This window comes from Electrophorus electricus, chromosome 21 (assembly GCF_013358815.1).
Source record: "Electrophorus electricus isolate fEleEle1 chromosome 21, fEleEle1.pri, whole genome shotgun sequence".
NCBI classification, from domain to species: domain Eukaryota; kingdom Metazoa; phylum Chordata; class Actinopteri; order Gymnotiformes; family Gymnotidae; genus Electrophorus; species Electrophorus electricus.
Window position 1 is genome coordinate 2,023,711 of NC_049555.1, and position 21,120 is coordinate 2,044,830.

Sequence of the window (21,120 nt, forward strand, 5' to 3'; positions counted from 1 at the left end):
TGATTCAACCCGGATGAACCAGCGGTTCAGTAGCTGGCTGTGCTAATTTTAGGCTTGTCCAGGTGGTGAAGACAGCCCCTTTGCTTTATTTAGCATTTCTAAGGCTCCTGGGGTTCTCTGGTGCACCAAGTTTTCTATTTTAGATGAAAACAAAGGAGGTGGAATTAGATTTAAATCCCTGTTTGCACCCCTGTTAATCCAGTCAGGAGATGTCTGGATTATTTAACATCAGCAGGTGTGAAAGGTTTCACCTTACTTATAAGATTCAGAATTGTCAACAATAAAGTCTGTGGATGCAGACGCCTGGACTCTCATATGTGCTGGTTATAAGTCTCGTACTCGTGTGTGTGTGTGTGTGTGTGTTTGCGGGTTCATGCACACGTGTATACGTGTGTGTATGCTGTGACCAGAGGAGAGTAGTGCTTGTGACAGGCACCTGAATGAGGGTCCTTTTTTCCCCCTTTTCACATCTAACTAATCACGCTAGTTGGCCCAGACACACAGTGTGTCTGTGTAACAGCAGGAGAGGCATAAGAGCACTGATAGGAGGATCTCAGGGAGGAAGAGGAGCAGCTCAAGAGAAAGAGAACAAAACTGGAAGCAAAGGGAAGCTGTAGGAAAAAGAGGAAGCTTTCCAAAGCCGGTAGCATCTTTTTAAAATGGGTTTTTGCCCTCTTTCACCTGTCTGTCTCCTCCTCCTCCATTCCGGGTCCTGGAGCTCTACGTAGAACTTTGCTTGCTTGTCATACTCGTCATGGTCAACAATTTTAACCATTATGGTTTTCCTGTTGGGGAACACAAAGTCACAGTTGAGGTGCCATGGCATCCTGCAGTCTCAATGGAGGATCGGCTGCTGCTCAGAACACCGGGTTCGGAACGCTAATTCTGACGGTTTGGGCTCTCTAGGCGCTAGTGCTTCTCCTGGGAAGTGCCACTAGGAGTTGGCCTTGTTTAGTAAGAGCTAGCTAAGTCTGCTGAGGGGCCTATCCATTAGAAAGCGCAAAGCGGGCTGGTATAGGCAGGACTGGCAGTGCTGCCTTGTGCAGCTGCAGAGCAGTCCAGCAGGGGGCGCCAGTCTGGAGGTGCACGGTAGGTGGGAGGGGGGTGGAGCTGGGAGAAGCACAGCCCACCTTTCCTTTCACTCATCTCCACCATTCGTGGCTCTCCGATCTCCAGGAAGAAGTTCTTGTTCTTTTCATACTCCTCGTCATCAATAATATTGATCTCAATAGATTTGCTGAAAGAGAGAGAGAGAGAGAGAGAGAGAGGCAGAGAAAGGGAAAGAGACAGAGAGAAAAAGGGAGAGAGAGGATATAGATTTGCAGAGATGAGAGAGGCGTGAGGAAATAACAGTTTTCGAGGTGTCATGGAAAAAAAGGTATTTCACATGGCAAGCTTAAACAGAAACAAACAGAATTATAGACATAGAAGTTCTCTCTCAACATCAGAAATCCAAATTTACTGCACTCAGTTCTTCCACTGTGCAGAAACACTACAGTAACATTATTCTAAAACTGCAAGGACAGTTCACCAACATGTATAATTTTTATAATATTAATAATACTACAGTAACATTGCAACAACGCTGCAATCAGTAACAGAGACAGCAGTAAAACAGCTAAAGTAAATTCAGTACAAAAATACAACACTATAGTAACACTGCAGTAATACTACTATAACAATACAGTAATGCCGTAACAGGATGGACCATCGCTTCTTGATAAGAGCCCGACTTTTGTTTTTGAGGTATGTGTAACAGTAGGCTGGGCCTTTTACTTCAGTCCACAGCCAAATGAACTGCACAGTACCAAGGCAGAACTCTGGGCCCGAGATTACTGATTACTGCAGACAGTAGGCAGTGAGAGAGAAGATCGGCGTGGTTACCTCAGCCTGGTGGATGATATTACGCCTTATGCTTTCTAGCATTAGCGCATTAATGATACTCTGTTATTAAGATAAAAGTAAAGGAACAGGAAGTGACATAAAGGGAGAGCCTTTCTCACAAGCACAGGTGCATAAACGCATCAGCTACACAAATGCTGTGATCCAAATTATGATTATGCATGAACTATGATCATTTTTCCAGGATGTTTCCAGTATAGAGGCTTCATAATGGTTCCTGTAAGGCCACTGGTGTGTATGGGGGGGGGGGGACCCCTCCAGCTCTTTTGATGGAAAATCGATTTTCAGGAAGGTTCCCTTTTTTTTGTTTTTCACCGCTACCTCAGAAGACTCTGTATGCGGTCATCACTGGAAGGCTCTCTATACAAATATCAGTGTCATCTGTCCGTAACCCATAGGACTCTGACACACTGTGGCAGAGCCATGAGCTTACTCCGTGGAGAAGCAACTTCTTGAGTCAGCGGATGGTGTTCTGACCCCCCGGCAGGTCACCACAGGACTCAAGACTAAACCGGCATTTGGAAGGCTTGTGCGTGCTGCTAAAGTGCTCGACTTATAAATCGTGGTGCATTCCAGCGAAAGTGACTAATAGACACTTTGAGAGGCCCCAAGTGTCCACATGAGCTTATATAACCCCCCTCAACCCTCAACATGGTACACAGATTGGGAGTCAGAGACAAACTAATACTCACTGCTTCAGTCCAAAATAGAATGAAGTATGAAATATTTATCAACCCTGGAGACCCTGTCACGGTTGCCCCAAGCGAGCCTGATGACCACCCACTGAGGCCTGGGAGGAATCTTCAGTCCTCAATAACAGCATGCAGTATTAAACCCACAGAGAACACATTGAAATCACCCCTAGTCCCCCCCCCCCTCTTTCTATTGCCTCTTATTAGAGGGTGAGAGTGAATCCAGGAGAGCAGTAGTCGCGGTAGTATTAGGCGCATGGCTAATTTCATTGAAAAGTTCTAGTTTGATTGGGCCTATCCCATCATTACCAAGTCCTTCACACTATTACCTGATGACTCTGGTCATGCTGCCATGTGTTTGGGTTTCTGATGAACTAAATCACGTTCCATCAATGTTCTCTGTGCTCTGGCTGGCTGGTTATTTGATTGTAGGTGTAATAAAAGTTATTTTTCTGTTTCCCCTCTCTTGGTCTCCTTTTCTCTTTACCTCTAAATTAGCAGTGACTGGAGGAGATTGGATATTTGTGTGTGTGTGTGTGTGTGTGTGTGTGTGTGTGTGTGTGTGTGTGAGAGAGAGAGAAAGAGAGAGAGAGAGAGAGAGAGAGAGAGAGAGAGAGAAAGAGAGAGAGAATCAGAGACAGTGAGCGAGAATATTCTTATTTGTGAGGAACAAATTAAAATGACCAAGAAATCTTATTTCAACTTAAAAAAATACCAGATTTCATGTGAATCTTTGCATGAATGTGCGTTTTGCAGTGTCAAGAGTACCCCTTCCACCTGAGAAACAGAGAGCATTTTTCACTTCAGCCATTCCAAGCTCCCCACCTTAGTTTCTCCTACTAATCTATCTTCAGTTTCAGACAGAATTAACTTTAAATGCGATTAAACCAAACTTGAAACCAAACTTAAAACTTGAAACTTGAAACTGGATTACAAACCTCAGCATCTGAAACAGGGAGCTGAGATACTCAGGAGTCTCTGAGATACCCAAGAGAGTCTCTGAGATACCCAGGAGAGTCTCTGAGATACCCAGGAGTCTCTGTGCCTTTTTCTTTCTACATTACCATTTGCGGATGGAGGTTGTTTTTGCTCATGTGGTTATTCTCCAGTGGCTCTTGAGATCAAACGCAGTGATGAGATGTTTTAAAATGGCAGGCTGCCGAACTCCAGGATGTTCTCTGTTGTGAGGACCTCCAGTTTGTTCATCACAGTATCATCACAGCATCACGTTTATCCTCACAGCATCATATGTATCGTCACAGCATCACGTGTATCATCACAGAATCATCACAGCATCACGTGTATCATCACAGAATCATCACAGCATCACGTGTATCATCACAGAATCATCACAGCATCACGTGTATCATCACAGAATCATCACAGCATCACGTGTATCATCACAGTATCATCACAGCATTAAGATTATCATCACAGAATCATCACAGCATCACGTGTATCATCACAGAATCATCACAGCATCACGTGTATCATCACAGAATCATCACAGCATCACGTGTATCATCACAGTATCATCACAGCATTAAGATTATCATCACAGAATCATCACAGCATCACGTGTATCGTCACAGCATCACGTGTATCATCACAGTATCATCACAGCATCATGTGTATCATCACATCCAAGCTTATTCTTCATGTTAGATGGAGATGATTTGATGCCTGTATGCTCTTGGATGGAGACTATTCCGTGTTAGGGACGGAATTGGAGAGTTGGAGAGGGCACTGGCGTGTCTGGACACGATCAGGAATGGTGGCGTGGTGGGGGCAAGGGTCCAGGCATGTAGCTCTGTGCCCCTGGGGGACTAACTGCAGTGGATCCCACTTTACCACTCCCACGCCCTGCACTGAACCCATGGGTCCCCCAGGAGGAGCACTGTCCCAGCGCATTCCACATTTGTAGGGTAGTTTACGAGAGTAGATGAATTTTCCTGTTACTGAGGAAGAAATAGAGCTTAAAAGAGAAGAAGTATAACAGTAAACAGTCCTTTTTTGCAGCATCATATTGAAATATGTTAAATGTTTCAGAACAGGCTCAAAATGATGGAGGTGTGGGTTTTAAATTGGTTCTAGTGTATGTGGGTGGGGCTCTGAGGTGGAGCTGTTGTAGGTGGGGGCTCTGAGGTGGAACTGTTGTAGGTGGGTGGGGTTCTGAGGTGGCGCTGTTGTAGGTGGGTGGGGTTCTGAGGTGGCGCTGTTGTAGGTGGGCGGGGTTCTGAGGTGGAGCTGTTGTAGGTGGGTGCTCTGAGGTGGAGCTGTTGTAGGTGGGTGAGGCTCTGAGGTGGAGCTGTTGTAGGTGGGTGCTCTGAGGTGGAACTGTTGTAGGTGGGTGGGGTTCTGAGGTGGAGCTGTTGTAGGTGGGGTTCTGAGGTGGAGCTGCTGTAGCTGAAGTGTGCTAGGACTTCTTTTGTAATTCAGCAGTTGGCTGTAGGAACCCTTATTACCATAATGAATAATGTTTCCATCACTGGTTAGTTCTTCCAGTTCCAGTGTCTGTTTGACAGCAAATATTCAAAAACACTAGATGCACAGATAGCTCTGTATAAACCATCATAGTGTCCACTTCATGTAGTATCTCATCAATAAGGACAAAATACAAGCCAAACCAAACCAAACAGTCAAAGCTGTGTGGAAATACAGCAGTTGGGCTGAAAATGCCAGTCATTTTCTGTCTGCAAGTTTGTTTAATCCATGAAATCTATACAATTTTTTTCCTCTCTCTCAAAGTCAGTTCCTCTCCCATTTCAATTCAGTGGTGCCTTATCGGTATGACCAATATTCACAAGCTTTGTTTAAGAAATGAACACGGTAAACATAAGGTAGAATAGATTTAGATTTTTAAAATCATGTAGCAAATAGCAGGTATAATAATAATAATAATAATAATAATAATAACAATAATTATTATTGCTATTATTATTATTATTATTATTATTATTATTATTATTATTAATAATAATAATAATAATAATAATAATATTCAAAGGTGCCCTTATCTGAAATCTGAGCATCTTAAGAAATGCTGAATATAATTCATAATGACATGAAATCAGCCCAAACACAGAACCCAGAACCTAGAACCTAGAACACAGGACCTGGAACACAGGACCCGAAACACAGAAACCGGAATACAGAACCCTATGATGGTTTAGATGCAGTTGGTTATCACAAACAAGACATCTAAAAACTGAAGTGAATAGCAGGAGGAAAAGGCGGATTATTTTTCGATTTCCCGTAGTGCATTACCCACACATTAAAACTCAGCGGCACAAAAGTGATGGATTTCTTTCTATGTGCTTTAATGAGGGAAACTGACACACAGAGTAATAAATGCTACAGCGCACAGCAGTATGAGATGCCCATAGGCAACAGTGTATAAAATACCCTGTAGAAGGGTGGGGTAGCCGCTCTGATCTGGGGCCAGCTGTCTATGTCCAACCGAGCAGGTTCTGTCTTCATCCACATCACACTAATGCAAATTGCTACACTGCAAAAATCAGAGCCTATTCTTATCCTTTTCCGGGATCTGTCTGAGCCTCCTGTTCTTTTCTGAGCATGTAAATGGGATCTCGACTCCTCCATGAGGAGCCACACCGAGCCGGGGACTCGCGGGGAGACAGTGACAGTAACCCAGTGTGGTAATTAGTGTCAGATGTCTCCTCTGCAAGACACACAGCAGAGGAGGACAAGCAAACTGCCCTAAAGCTTGCTGAGAAAAGCGCCAGTATAACCTACACAGATACACACTCTGACAGCTAGAGCACGTGACTACCAGCCAGTGAAATATTACAGAGAGGATCTTTAAACAGAGCAAATGCCATGTGGCTAAGCAGAATTGCTTCTCAGGCCAAAATGAGTTTCCTCATAAACCCCACCCCCAACACCTCCCCGCATGTTGTTAACCATAAGCTAAAGCGATGTCACAACGAGCAGTCTCACAACGAGCAGTTTTCAGACTCATACAGGAAGAACGTCCTCTGCGCCGTAGTCTCTCTCTGTCTTAAGTCATGGAAAGTATGTTTGAGTTTATGCTACCTTTCAAAACAAGCAGTAGAGCCAGAGTTTGGGAGAAAGTGGTGGGGGGGATTTTGAAACGTTATAAGTTGGGTCTACACGGGTAAATTATTAAAGTGGATGTTAGATACAGAAACAGCATTCCAAGAACCAACCCATCTGCCAATGTTTGCTGCTGTTCACTATAAATAACTATAAATAAACACGTTTTTATTTTCAGGCTCAAAGATAATGTGTGTGCTGTCTGATCACGGGAGGACATACTGGCAAAATGATTATACGTGTACACCATATGAAATTGATATTACAAGTTGTTGTACCTTGACAAAGGTTAACATTATATATTTTATCAGCCTATTACATGTATAAACACTATATGTTTTTCTCAGTCTGTGAAAATGAACTGCACTGTTCTGGACATATTTTCAGAACATTATTAAGCAAATCTTCATCTCTCTCTCTCTCTCTCTCTCTCTCTCTCTCTCTCTCTCTCTAATATGCTGTCTTCCAGAAACCATGTAACTGCATAATTTTTCCTATCTGCCTAACTTATAGATGTACTTGCTCAACCTTGCTCAATTATTCTGATTTTCATTGAAGGAGAGCCTTCAAAAAGCCTTTTCATTTAGGTACGCCGCAATGTCTGTCTCACCTGTAGTTGCCAATGAAAGTTAGTTGGCTAAGGTAGCATGTATGTTGACAGTGAGGATTTACTAGTATTGTGTAGCCTCTTGTTCAAAAAACTAAAAAAGGCCAGGCCCCTGTAGTGAATATGTGTCAGATTTCTTGGTATTTTGCTAATAGATTTAAATTATAGAACCCTTCACAATATCACCAGAAGGCGTAGGCACGTACACAGCAGTGAGTCCCTGCAGACAATCTAATGAGCAATTTTGATTGCTACCACTCTCAGATTGAAATGCATCTTATAATAACCATAAATATTTACTTTAGCCTATATGAATAGGTTGATGTTTTTATTTCATTGTATTTAGGAAACATGTTTATATAATTTTTCTGCCAACTTTTTTTGTTCCCCATTATCTGAAGAGTTATATCCAGACTACACAACCCTGATAAGACTTTCACACTGTGAATGCTTGTAACAAAAACAAACACACTTGATTTGCATTGTGTAAATCAAGTATATTTCAGCAGTGTTTACAATCAGAAGGCCCAGCATAGAGGTTCGTTTAATACACCCAGGGAGGTATCATTTTAACTGCCTTTTCCTGTCCCAGTAAGAACACAAACCAATAATTATGACTATCCATTATGCTTTTATTATGACAGCCATGAAACATTGCCTGCTTGAGCATATCATGGCAAAGAGGTCACACTAAAGAGTTTTGACTATTTGAGTAACGTCAGCCGCATTCTTCTGTGTGGAAATTGTACTAGACCGAAAGGAAAGCTACGAAAGTTAAAGACAGCTGATGTGATAGACAAAGAAATGGGCCCAAAAAAAAGGAGCTTGAGTAGAAAGTGAGACACAGACAGGGCTGGAGTGGTGATTATCTCCTTTGCTGTGAGTCTTAGGGATGAATACATTGGCCCATGTGCAGAATGTTTGTGCGAGTGTGCGATAGGTGAGGCTGAGTTGCCAGAGAAGCCATGGGACAAAAGAAGGCTGTCCTCAGCAGAGCCAATCACAGCCCAGAAATTAACATGGTCAGGACAGCGCCAGCCATGGAAAACAAAGCCTCCCTTCAGATCTAAAAAGAAAAATGTATGTATGAACATCAGAGAAATATTAAAGCAGCAAAAAGTGCTTTTTTTTTTTTTTTTAATTTTTTTTTTTTATTGGGTCATAATAGAATTCCTGAAATTCAGTCATGTCTTTTAGTTTTGGTGTGCCACTCCAAGATTTTCAGTGGCCCCATCTCATGGTCCCCTAGACTGGGTCGTAATACCACCTGTATAAAGTTGCACCACTGTTCAAGGGTGAGTATTCTCCCTCCAATCACAGCATCACAGTTTCTCCTCAGCGTTGCGATTCCCATGGCCCTAGTGCCAGGTGGTTTTGTTTATGTCTATTTTGTTTTAGTCTCTGCACCTGTGTCTTGTTTTCCCTGTGTATATATATATATGATGTCCAGATGTTGCACATAGCGTGTCCAGATGTTGCACACAGCGTGACCAGAAGTTGCACACAGCATGTCCAGATGTTATAAACAGCTTGTTGAAAAGTTACACACAGCGTGTCCAGAAGTTACACACAGCGTTTCCAGACGTTGCACACAGCGTGTCCAGACATTACACACACAGCGTGTTCAGAGGTTATACACACACTGCATGTGCAGATGTTACATGCAGCGTGTTCAGACGTTACACACACAGCGTGTCCAGATGTTAAAGACAGCGTGTCCAAACTTTACACACATATTGCATCCAGACGTTACACATATAGCATGTCCAGATGTTACACACAGCGTGTCCAGATGTTACAAACACATCGAGTCCAGACATTATACACAACAAGTCCAGATAAACATGTCCTACATGCCAGGTCTTCTCTCCCTTCACGCTTCCTGCCAGATTTTGAACTTCAAGTAATATAACTCAATGTAAATATGCAATTACTGTAATCTGCCATGTTCAGTATTCATACTTTACTTGGTTTATATGCCTTTGGAGAGCTTAAACCCAACTGCATTTGTTTAAACTAATTACTTTGAGCACACAAAGTTTGTATATTTTAAGATAAAGAGTCATTTGTTCCTTTTAATAGTGATGGTGCCCCCCTGGCACTTTAGCTCAAGTACGTTTCTGTGTGTCTGACTTTCCCTTTCCATTTTACTAGCATAATTCTTCACCGCTACATCTACTTTTACTCTGTTAAAAGACTAGTGGATCTTCTACCCTGCTAGCATGTCATGTCATGTATTGTTTAATAGTCCTCTACTTGATGCCCTAGAGTTTACTTTTCAGGTTACAAACATACATTTTCTTCGACGGAGCACAAAATTGGAGCAAATATATATTGAAGAGTTGGAAATACAAAAAAAAAGCATTTAAACTTCCATGAACACAGCATTGTTAGGAAATCCTAAGCCTGTGGGTAAATTCAGCACTAAAGCAACGTTAACAGGGTAGCATTCATAGTGCAGCACCATTACACACCATTACACACATCTACACCTCCATCTATACCAGCAGCTGTGATGATTTTGCTCAAAACACTAACTTAATAAGCAACGTTGCACTTGCTTATTTTGTTTAACATTTCTGAACAGTTGTAGAATGTGCCCCTTTTACATGGTCACAGCACGCAGCAGGTTATAGGATTGAGGAGACCAAGACCCACATAATGATCAAGCTAATATGTGGGTGAATCAGTGATGTCATATAATCAAGATTATGCTAATGATCAATTATGCCATTAGATCATTATGATCGTGGTCAGATCTGCAATTCCTTGGACTCAGAAACTTCTTTCCAGCATTCCTGAAACCAGCTACACTTCAAGTCCCATCGGTGGCCACATAACATTTGCATGACACTGGAACAGGAAGCATTCTCCAGTGACACCCCAGCACTGGGTTATGTCAGGCTGCATTAAGGATGCAGCATGTTGCTTTGTGTGAATCAGGCTGCAATGCTGGAAAGGGATGTTCAGCATCAAAATGCTATAAAAACAAAACCTGACCTATAACTGCAAGTATTAAAAAGCCCTCAATGCTTTAAGGTCTACAATGATTATGATTTATATATGATGTCATAAATCATAAATATTTCCCTATTAAACTGTGATTTCTCTAGCTCCTTCAAACTCAAAAGACCTGTAAATCATAATGCAAAATCTGCAAAAGCTAATTTAGGTATAAATAATACAGGTAGTCTCTGTAATTTATGTCATTCTGCATACTGTCCTATGAGTGCACCATCTCAGAAACTTCGCTGCCTTCTCCAAACAGGACCCAGAACCCAGCCTGCATTCCTGTACACCAGTCTATATATGGAACTTCATCTTTAAGCAATGCCAGTGAAGCCTGCTAGGGTGCTTGCTTCAAAGCAGTCCACTCGCCTCTCTATAAATTTGTGTATGTTTCGCCATTAATCAGTTTAATAAGAGCTCCAGCTCAGGACCTTTTCCATTTCAAGCTGTTTGAGATCTTGGCTTCGTCTCCGAGTGTTTATCTCCAGCACGTTCTATCTGAACTCGTTATATCCTCCCACGAATGGAAAATGTCTGGGCTTCGGGTCACCGTGTCACATGACTGCACCAAGAAGTGATGTGGCAGTCTGTTCCATAAGAGGACAGGGACTCCAGCTTCTTCACAGCCTGCCACTGTTGGAGCTCATCCCTCCAGCTGACTGAGGGAAAGACCCTTCTAAGAAGGAAATCAGTTCTAAATGGGACAGATTACTTTCACATTCTGACAGGCCCCAGCAATAGAGAAGCCTACTGCTACATACCTTTAGTCCAAACCCATTAACTCCCTAAAAGCCTAAAAGCTAGTTTCCAATGTCTTCAGTCATCTAATAGTTTTTTAAGGCTGTTCAAGTGGTGCTTTTGTCAATCCTTAGTTTGTTCCTTAGTGCCTTTTGCAGCGGAAGAAATATATGATATAATGATGACTCACATGCTAACTTCTCTGTGAGATCAACAGAGTAAGTGAAGCACACAGTCTTTTATTAACCCTGTTATCTGACTGTGTTCCTTCGCTGGCTTGGGGGTTGTATGAGCATCCATACCCTTTTACACTAATTACAAGATCACTAACAGGAAAAAGATCAGCCTTCCCAATAACGCTCTCCACACGCAAGCCTGCTTCTTATAGCCTTGCACTCTGTACTACAATAACACGCCAAGTCTTCATCATTGCCAAACAGGTGAGATCTTCCTCTCTCACTATGTGCTCTGTTGCATTGCCTCACCAGGAGGGAGGGGTGTCTGATAAAGGTCAATTTAGGCCTGTATTCTGGGTCTGACGCACATTGATGCAGTAGGAGACGTGGTCAACTTCTAAATATGCTCAGTAGCTAAAGAAACACAATTCAGGAACAATAACAGTTTGAAATGCTTTGCGTAAAATGCTAACGCAAGTTCTAAGAGTGAAAGCAGAGTCAGAGGGCTGAAGTCAAGTGAGTATCGTGAAATATGAGCGCTTTGGGAAGTTAACAAGCGCAAGGCACTAATTCATCACAGGAAACGAAAAGATGAAAATCAAAACACACTGAGATTAAAGGGGTTAACAACAGTATCACAATGGACAGCCTAAACTAATGTGGTCAGTGCATCTGAAAAGGCAAAAAAAAAAACCTCAACTGCACTATTTTATTATGTTAATAGCAATATGTTTTCCTTTACAGTTAATAAGAAAACATAGGTTGGAGTACTTAATTTGCATTTTCCAATCAATACTAATTCCCCGTGTAATTACCTAAGTTATCACTGAAATCTGATGTTGATTCAAAATCATTAAACACAATCACCTTAAGATACAATTACGCTCCAGTATGCCGTTCACTACTTTTCTCCAACTGACTGCCATGGCAATCTTTAAAAAAAAATTAATTAAATAAACAGGACTCACGAGATCTCATCATTCTGGAACTCCAGGGCACCACAGGTATCTTCAAAATCCTCTCCTCCTCCTTTGGCCGTGCCCTCGATGGTTTTGTAGGGCACCACCACAACGCCTCGGGCTCCTGACATCCGCACCACCTTCACCTCCATCATGCCAATGCTCTCACTCACGTGAACTATGGGTTCCTCAAATGTAAATATTCCAGCATGGTCATCATCAAAAATGGTCACTGTAGCAGTGGATGGAAGGCCCAGCCCTGGCAGGCTGTCCACATGGTTGACGACTGAGTTCTCATGGTCTGGTCCCTCAGAAAACACCCTGACATTAGTGAGATGGACCAGGAAGTGCTCATCCTCCTCAAAGATGTCATCATCAATGATGTCCACTCGGATTTCCTTCTCAGTCTCACCTGGTTTGAAGACTATGATGCCCTCTGCGAAGTGATAGTCAGACCCTGCATTGGCAGTGCCATCTTCAGTGCGATAGTTCACACAGACGGTGCTGGTTAGATCACCACCTCGTCGTACCACGTTTAAAGCGACTGAGCCACAGTTTTCCAAACACTGGTATGTGCCTGGGTCAAAAAAGATTTTGGAAGAAAGATCATTTTCTGAAATCTCTGAGTGAAATACATGGGTGCCAACTGCTTTCCTGGCCTGGTCAGCTGCATGTTTCTTCAGTATGTTCCCTGCACCAGTCATGAGCCTGGTTGCTTGGCAGCGATAGAATGCGCGACTCTTCTGCTGTTGGCTGAGGACCTGGTAGTTAGCAAGCTCGATCAGCTGCTCTGTCTCCTTTTCTGGGTGTTTATGTTTCAGTTCCTTTAAAATCCTTGACATCTCTCTCCTGGCTTCTTCCTCATCCATGTCTTTAACTTCACCATCCACAACTCCATCCAGGAATTCCTCTGCATGGGAGTTGATAATCTGTCCATCCATTTCAATGTCTGTCTTTGTCTGGAGCTCTGGCTCTCCCTCAGTTTCAATGATCATTCCCCGCTGTTTCCCAACTCTGTACCTTTTAGATACGTATTTGTAGAACAGAAGTCGACGGTCAGCAACCCACGCGAACAAGACACATATAGGGAAGAAGAAAAGAGTGATGAGCCCCTCCCACACCTCCACAACACCTGGAGAGATAACTGCCAAGATCAGGTATAGCCAGGTGTACGCAAAGATACTCCAAGAGGCGGTAACAAAGAACACTCTCAGGTGTTTCACCTTGCGATGGTCTCCGTTTGGGATAACGAAGACACATAGGCCAATAATGACAAACATGTTAAAAGCTGCGCTGCCAACGATGGTATTTGGCCCAAGCTCACCTGCATGAAAGTTATGGCCACACACTTCTACCACTGACAGCAAGATCTCTGGAGCAGAGGAACCCAAAGCCATAAGGGTCAAGTTTGATACGGTTTCATTCCAGATGCGGACAGTGGTTGTGGTGGTTTCACCATTGGGCTTCTTGATGATGATTTCTTTCTCTTGTGATGTGATGACTTCAATGGATGCCATAAAACGGTCTGCAATGATGGAGACCCCTAAAAACATATAGACCAAACCAACAAAATAGACTGTGGCTCTAGCCAGCTTGTCCCCAAACACTGGGTTTTCTGGCTTCCATATTGGCAGGACCACACCCTCCTTACAGTCATAACTACCAGCGCATGCTGCTGATTTATTGGCTGAATTTTCCTCGAACTTAGAGTCTCCAGCAGCAACCTTCTGCATCTCTTGGGAAAAAACGATGAACAACGTGGCAAGAGTTAGCATGAAATGATGAATGGCTAAAGTGTCAGATTGGCCCATCTTGATTAGGTAATTTATCCCTGTTCTCCTTGTAGTCTTCCCTGTAGGGGATAAACAGACAGGATATTTGTTCAGAAAACATGAATGGGCAAAAAGTGTGTCTAATGTTTTATATTGTAATATTTAGGTGTGCAAATATCATGTACTAGATGTAGCCAATATGCTGGTAATGTTTTTCCTAAAGTTAGAACTAGATTTTAAATGTTTAAACATTAAATGTTATGTAAATAATCTTACTTACATTTTACTTTCACTTTAAATTCATATTTAAATTAAACATCTTTAATTTCGTATTGTGACAAAATACAAAGCCATATTACCACTGTTTGTGAGCAGCCCGGGTAATACCACAAAAATCATTAAAGGCATATGTTGATAAAGCTACGATTCCTGTTAAAATCACATTAACAGCATTTGTTTATATTACAGCATCACCTAAATAAATTTTATTTTCATTGCTCAGTACAGGTACAAGGCAACGGAAAGAACGCGCGCGCGCGCGCGCGCACACACACACACACACACACACACACCTGCCCCGTTCCCAATATCCTGATTATTAAACACAAGCACCTGTGCCTGATTAGCCTCCTTTGTTTTGTTCCCTATTAAGCCTGCAGTTGCTCTCCAGTGCTGCCGATGCCCCGTCTGTACAGACCAAAAGACCACGCGCTGAGTCTGCCTCTGCTCTCCAGCATGGCCTCGCCTCAAGGGCTACTGTCAGCATGTTTGCTTGTGGCTTTTGTGCTTTTTTTAGGCCAGCTCGCCGCTGTTCTCATATCATTCTACTATGGACAATGGCGTGGTGGTCAACTTTGGAGGGGACACTGCTCACATCGTCCGACATAATACATTACATGAATAGTGTGAGCAGAAACTATGCCTATGACTACGGAGAAAGAAAAAGATCTCACAGCAGTCTAACAGAAGTGAAAATAATAGCACTGCGCAAAAGCAGCAGCGTGCAAGAATACATTCAATTCATAGTATGCAGTCTAAATATGTGGTGTTTATACTCCACAGTGTTCTGTGTGTTACATAATAAGTACAATATAAATTAAATTAAGGAGTCACATTTTTTTGGCATATGACGTGCTTTATTTCAGTGTTAGGTATATTTACTCCTTATGTTGTTACTCACGTATGAAATGAGCAGCAATGTGGTTCGTATCAGAGATGAAATCATATAATCTTTACGCAAAAACACTTACTGGTAGACACTGCACGGTGTATCGTGGGTAGGAAGGAATTATCCTAAGCTACCGTGTGTTGGAAAAACGACATAAAATAACAGGTAACGATAACAGCTCACTGCCCATGCAAACTGCATGTCATGGTTAGCGGGCAGCACGTGAACACGCGTTAGAAACGCCAAGTAATAACCACAAGTTGGGAGAAATGATCGGTGTCATTAAACTAATTAACATTAAACTTAACGTTAAACTTACCCTGGGACAAAACAGCCCTCATTCAGCGACAGGAAAGACATTCAAAGTTAAATCAAGGGTGTTCTCATTGGACAGAGTGATGAAACTGCTGCCGAACTTTTCAAGCATGTTTTAGTGTTCACATGTGTCTCCAAGCTCAAGCATGTTTTCTCCTTTTTTTAACTATTACTTTGATCACGACCATTTATTGCAAAAATCACAACACCGCACAATGTATTCCTATCATGCTTGCACATTGCAATATCTTATAGTACAGAAAAGACTGAAATACCTTTGCGATCTAGAGAGATGTTCTCTACAGATCCAGAACGACACGAGAGCTGGTTTGACGTTTCGCGAAAACCGAGCAGAATAAAATCAGCTGAACCGTCTGGGATGCGCCAAGCTGCAGCTGGCGCTCTGATACGGACTCATAGGTGCTTGCTCTCGTCCTCCGCAAGAGTAAAAGGAAAGACTCCACAGGAGCGTTTTCCAGGGAACTCGCCTGGAGGAGGTGGGAGGAGGCGCACTGAGAAGGGCCTTCGGACGCTCGTTGAGCGCCTATAAAATGGGACGGCGCGCATAACGCAGAACTGAAACGTCGATCATTTGAAATTGTGCCGGTCGTGTCGCACCGAGAAACTTGTTCAGCATGAAATAAGTTAATCGTGGCGAGATAAAGGGAGCCTGCTGTATACTGCGCTTTCATGGATTCATAACAAAAGTATGACCAAAGGCTGAATAATGAGTTGATATATAGCATATTAATATTGTTGATATTATTTTTGATAACTATTCTGGAGAGGGGGACGTGCATATCATCCTTCGGATAGGTCTAGGCAGGATTCGTCAAGGCGATGGTCCTTCATCAGCACTGAAAAACGCTTTTAAAGCTTTTAAACTACGACGGAGAAACACGATGAGGCCGCTCGGCTGACCTGAGAACAGTTTCGTCCGACTCTTAAACCTCAGCACGCCGACAAGCAGACCCTCACGGCAGCAGAGCCCAGGAGACGAGCGAAGGGGTACGAGCATGGGTACAGGGGTACGAGCAGGGGTAGAGGGTTACGAGCATGGGTACAGGGGTACGAGCGTATCCCAGGCACAAGAACACGCAGTGTTAGCTAGTGGCTATAGGCACCTATATGTAATTGTCTGTTGCCTCATATGTTAAAGAAGAGATTATTGCAGCTGTCAGTTCTATGACTCCCATACTTCCAGACATGAGGAAACTGAGAATGAGCAACAAACATTCTTTAAACATGGGTGCCTGACGTGGATCAGGGCAATGCTGCACGAAATATAGAAACAGAGAGAGAAACCTAAAGAGTCAGTAGGGATACAAACAAAAAGTAGTGACAAGAGACAAAGAAAAAACTACACTCTAGAAGCAATGCAGTGTTAAAGAGAAAGTGGTATTGATGACACTGTGGTGTTTAATAACTGGGAAGTAAAGGTTTGGAAAGTGCTCTTTGCAGATGTTCCTTCATGGCTGGAGGCTCATTTAGAAGCAGCTCAGCTCCGGTCAGGAAAACATCAAAGTAAGAGAGCACATCTTGTGTTGGTTTGGGAGTGAGTGTTCAATACTGCAGGCAGCTTTCACCTCGCATAACTTAAGGCCTTGAAACATGGTGAGCTTGCACCCAAAGGTCCCCGAGCTGAACCTTCATGTGCACCCTGACCTTGTCCTCTCACCTGCCTCCAGACCCCACATCCAGCTACTTCCAGCTACTATTACCCCAAAATCCAGTAACCCGGATACAGACCCCCGAACATGTACAGACCACCCGCCGTCCAGTCTGACCCCATCCCTCAAGTCAGACACTAGCCACCCAGTCTGACCCCAGCTCCCCAGACTGACACCAGCCCTCCAGCCTGTGGGCCTGTTTGCTCCTTGTGGATAACTTGCCCAACAAAATGCCCCTCAGCAACAGCCACGTATCACATGTATGAATCACACCATGAGAATGCAAGGGACAATAACCCCTGATACACACACACACACACACACACACACACACACACACACACACACACAAGATTAATAAATGTGCACTACCATATATAGTATGTTGTCAGAGCACCATTTTAAGATTTTATCAGTAGTTGTTTATAAGTATGAACACTCACCATGTTATGATTAAGCTTGCATAATAAATGCATCATAATTAATAAATGTCCCAGAAAATACAAACACTGTTTTCCGAACTCTTCCAACAGCAAATATATCACATCGCTAATTGGGGGACACTAGAGCTCACATGTCCGCTTTGACAATCCTTTCTGCAAATTTCAAGGACACTTTATTAGTGTTATATTGGTGTTATATTGGCTTTACACTGTTTGAGCACTGTCTTCATTCTTAGTGTCACAAACAAAGTGAACAAACGTTTTACAAGAGGTGGCAGTTTAAAAGTGAGGCGCAGAAGTTGACTTGAAAATGGATTAGCAAGAGCAAACTCCTTTTGACCAGAAGACCCCTGTTTGCAACCAAGGACTGTTTGAGGGATGTCCCCCCAAAAAAATTACAGTGGGTCATTTGCATGTTTATGTAATCTAGAGTGATAGTGGATTTCACTCAAGTATGATTCCACAACCATAAAACCACCCAAGATTCTGTTTTCTGTTCCACCGATCAGATCACCCTGTCTCTTCTGCCTTTCCGTCACTTGGTCATCTTATAAGGAGCATTGACTTTTTTGTTGTGTTATAACTGGTATACATATTTCTTTATGTTTTTCAGACAGCTGTAGAAGCAGTTTCTTTAAGGGCTGTCTCTCACAATTATAATTCTAAGCTCGTGAATGACAAATAAATCAGTGAACTGATGTCTTCACCATGAGATCATCTCACAGAAGTAGCACAAAACAACAGAAACTGATGGTGTTTCTTGATTTTTGTCATAATCAAAATGCACAGTTTAAAAAAGCATACACCCTATCCTTCAAAGGATAGATGTGGGATTGATCTGGTAGTACACTACACTATACATTACAGTGTACATTATACTATCACCAACCTTCACCATCTTCTGTTATGCCCCACTTAACTGCATTGAGGCAAATTTTAATAGCCATATGCAGGGATGGTGAAAAGACCCAGATCAATTAAATATTGAAGACTGGGAGTTCAGTTCAAGATCAAGAAATTTTAAACTTATTCAGACCAAGCTCTAGTAAAGTCGGCAAAGTTCGTTACACAAGGTCACAGCTGGAGAATCTCACTCAGCATCATAAACGCCCCAGCGAAGAAAGACTACAGCTCAGTAAACACAACACATTGACCACCACACTGCGCTTGACCTCAGTCGCATAGTCAAATGTTAACTTCATCTAACAGCGCAAAAGACTCACCTGTTTGGATCCAGAGGCACAGCGAGACTGAGGATGGCACGGGAAGAGCTATCCGATAAGATGTCTAAATTTAACAGAAGCAGGCATTGTTCATGGCAGGCCAAGCAGCCTGGGAGGTTCTAAACATGGGCAGCGCGCTTATCATCCTCCTCCCTCCCTCCACTTCCTTACAAGGCTGTGCTCCCAGCACAACACTCAACACCTGCCCACCCCGTCCGTTGCTTCTCACCCACACGCAGATAAACTGCTGTCTGCTGGGATACACGCTCACGCCTCCGGTTTTCCCATATAGGCAGGTGTATGTGTGTGGGTGTGAGAGAGATTGATGTGTGCGCGAGTGTGGTGTGTGTGGTGTGTGTGTGTGTGTGTATAAGAATATAGCGGGGACAGTACATCTGATGGCTGTGTATTATTCCCAGGACCCTGCTAGAGGACTTGGCATGTCCTCTACAGCACAGTCAGACAGGGGTGTTGTGGGAAGTGTTTGCGCGATGCTGTAAAGCCCCCCTGAGCGTCCTCCCAGATGTTCCTGAGAGAGATGTGCGCAGGCTATGAATGGGCAGGTGAAGATAAAGCATTACAAATTCAAAAGTCCTCTTTCGAAAAATGATCACCATCATTGTCATATAAAAGTAGAACCAAGGTTGCATGGTCAGGAGTATAGATGCCTTCCAGGAGTCTGATACCGATCAGCCATTGGTTGGTTTCTTATACCTCTATTCTGGTCCTGCTTAGGCATGTCACCTTTTTTGTGCTTATTACTACACTGTTTTGGGCTGTCTAGAAAAGCACGATTATCTGCCCTGCTGTCTCTGGGAATTTTTGTTATTGCTGTTGTTATCCTCAGTTTGCTCATTAGCTATTTTGTGAAGATTTCTTATGAAAGGCACTACACATATGAGACTGAACTGTGCCACATTTAGCCTTTTAATGGTTAAGGTTGGGGTCTGGTTACAGTGAGGTGACTATCACTGCCAGCTGACCCTGAGATCAGTTCTGCTGAGGCACAGCTGGATTCCGTCCTCTGTCAGGACATCGGAGATGTTATTGTCTATCAGAGCAATGGCTTCTCTTCTTTGTGGACTGGGATGTCAGCTCCGTTCTGTGCGTTGGAGAGGAGCCTGCATGTCTTCTCTCTTGACACCAGAAACAGCTGCTTTATGGAAAGCTTTTCTATGATCAAACAGACATGGAGGAGAAACACACACACCCTCTCCCATTCATATTTTCAGCATTTGGCAGGCACTTATCCAACTTTCTGTACCTGATGAGCTGTTATGATGACCTTTGTCATAGCAGAATACGCAGTATACTTTTTACTTAATCAATTATGCCCTATCCATCTGGTCTCTCTTCTAGTGAGAGGACTCTGGGTGAAAAATATTAGCAGTGCAAGAACAGAGGGAAGTAGGATGAGAAAAGTGTTGTTTATTTTCCCACTGGCTGCTTGCATGTTTTCAAAGAGTCCATTTCAAATGTTATATTTCTGTATTTGTCATGTTACATTTTGTCCTGTATATACAGGCTAAATTTTACATATTCCAAAATTAAACTATAACAAAAAACACTTTCTAAAAAGTCCTCCTGGAATTGCTGGAGAACCTTTACTACTTTAGGTGTAAAGAGTGTATGCATGTCTGAAAGCTCTCACAAACACATCTTGAATCTTATCCTCTAAATTCCACTAGATTGGCTATTTTTAAACACAGGTTCTAAATGTCAAGCACAGGACGTCACGAGAGAGATGAATGCTCTGGGGTATTGGTGGGATCACTCCAAAACTCTCCAAAGCGTGTACATGCTCACACACACACACACACACACACACACACACGCACGCACGCACACACGCACGCACAGAAACAGCATCTGCTTTCCTGCACAGAACACGCATTGGTGTTCTGACAATGGCAGAATATTACAGGTTGACAGAGAGGACAGATCTGCAGAAGCTGATGTACATGTACAGTGCCCCCACCTGGCCAACATGAGGCATGGTTTCCTGTGGGGACAACATTGTTTAATGTCTGTGGGCCATGCCACAGGGAATGATACGTCATTTGTTAAATGTCATTCATTCGATGGTTAAAGTGTGCAACACTGCTTATTTGTATTTTGTAATATATAATATTTGTGTCAGATGAAAGAACGCCATATTTATCAATCAATTTGAACAAACTCTTACGAAATATTTGGTTTTCCATGGCACATGGCAAATGGGGATAATTTTTGTGAGCTGAAACATTGAGCAATGTTTTTATTCAAGGAGGCAAACTTTGTGTGGAAATGAGGCATTCTGAATTTTAAGATGTGCATAGTATTATCAGAACTGAAGGGAATCCTTAGCCCTTGGTCATTGCTGCTTGCTC

At 42.8% G+C, this 21,120-nt stretch overlaps 1 protein-coding gene across 3 annotated transcripts in view; it reads right to left on the reverse strand.

Moving 5' to 3' along the window:
• The window catches only part of slc8a1a (solute carrier family 8 member 1a), a 29,124-nt gene extending 10,267 nt beyond the window's left edge, over window positions 1-18,857 (reverse strand). The window contains exons 1-3 of one of the 3 annotated variants that reach the window (XM_027010514.2): window positions 18,752-18,857; window positions 12,170-14,012; window positions 1,131-1,237 (exon numbers count right to left, since the gene is read on the reverse strand). In XM_027010514.2, the coding sequence (XP_026866315.2) occupies window positions 1,131-1,237; window positions 12,170-13,971 (1,909 nt within the window). In that variant the 5' untranslated portion in view covers window positions 13,972-14,012; window positions 18,752-18,857. Of the gene's footprint in view, window positions 1-681; window positions 786-1,130; window positions 1,238-12,169; window positions 14,013-15,690; window positions 15,830-18,751 lie in introns of those variants that run through there. The other 2 variants (XM_027010515.2, XM_027010516.2) reach the window with 2 other exon arrangements.
• Window positions 18,858-21,120: the final 2,263 nt, after the last annotated feature.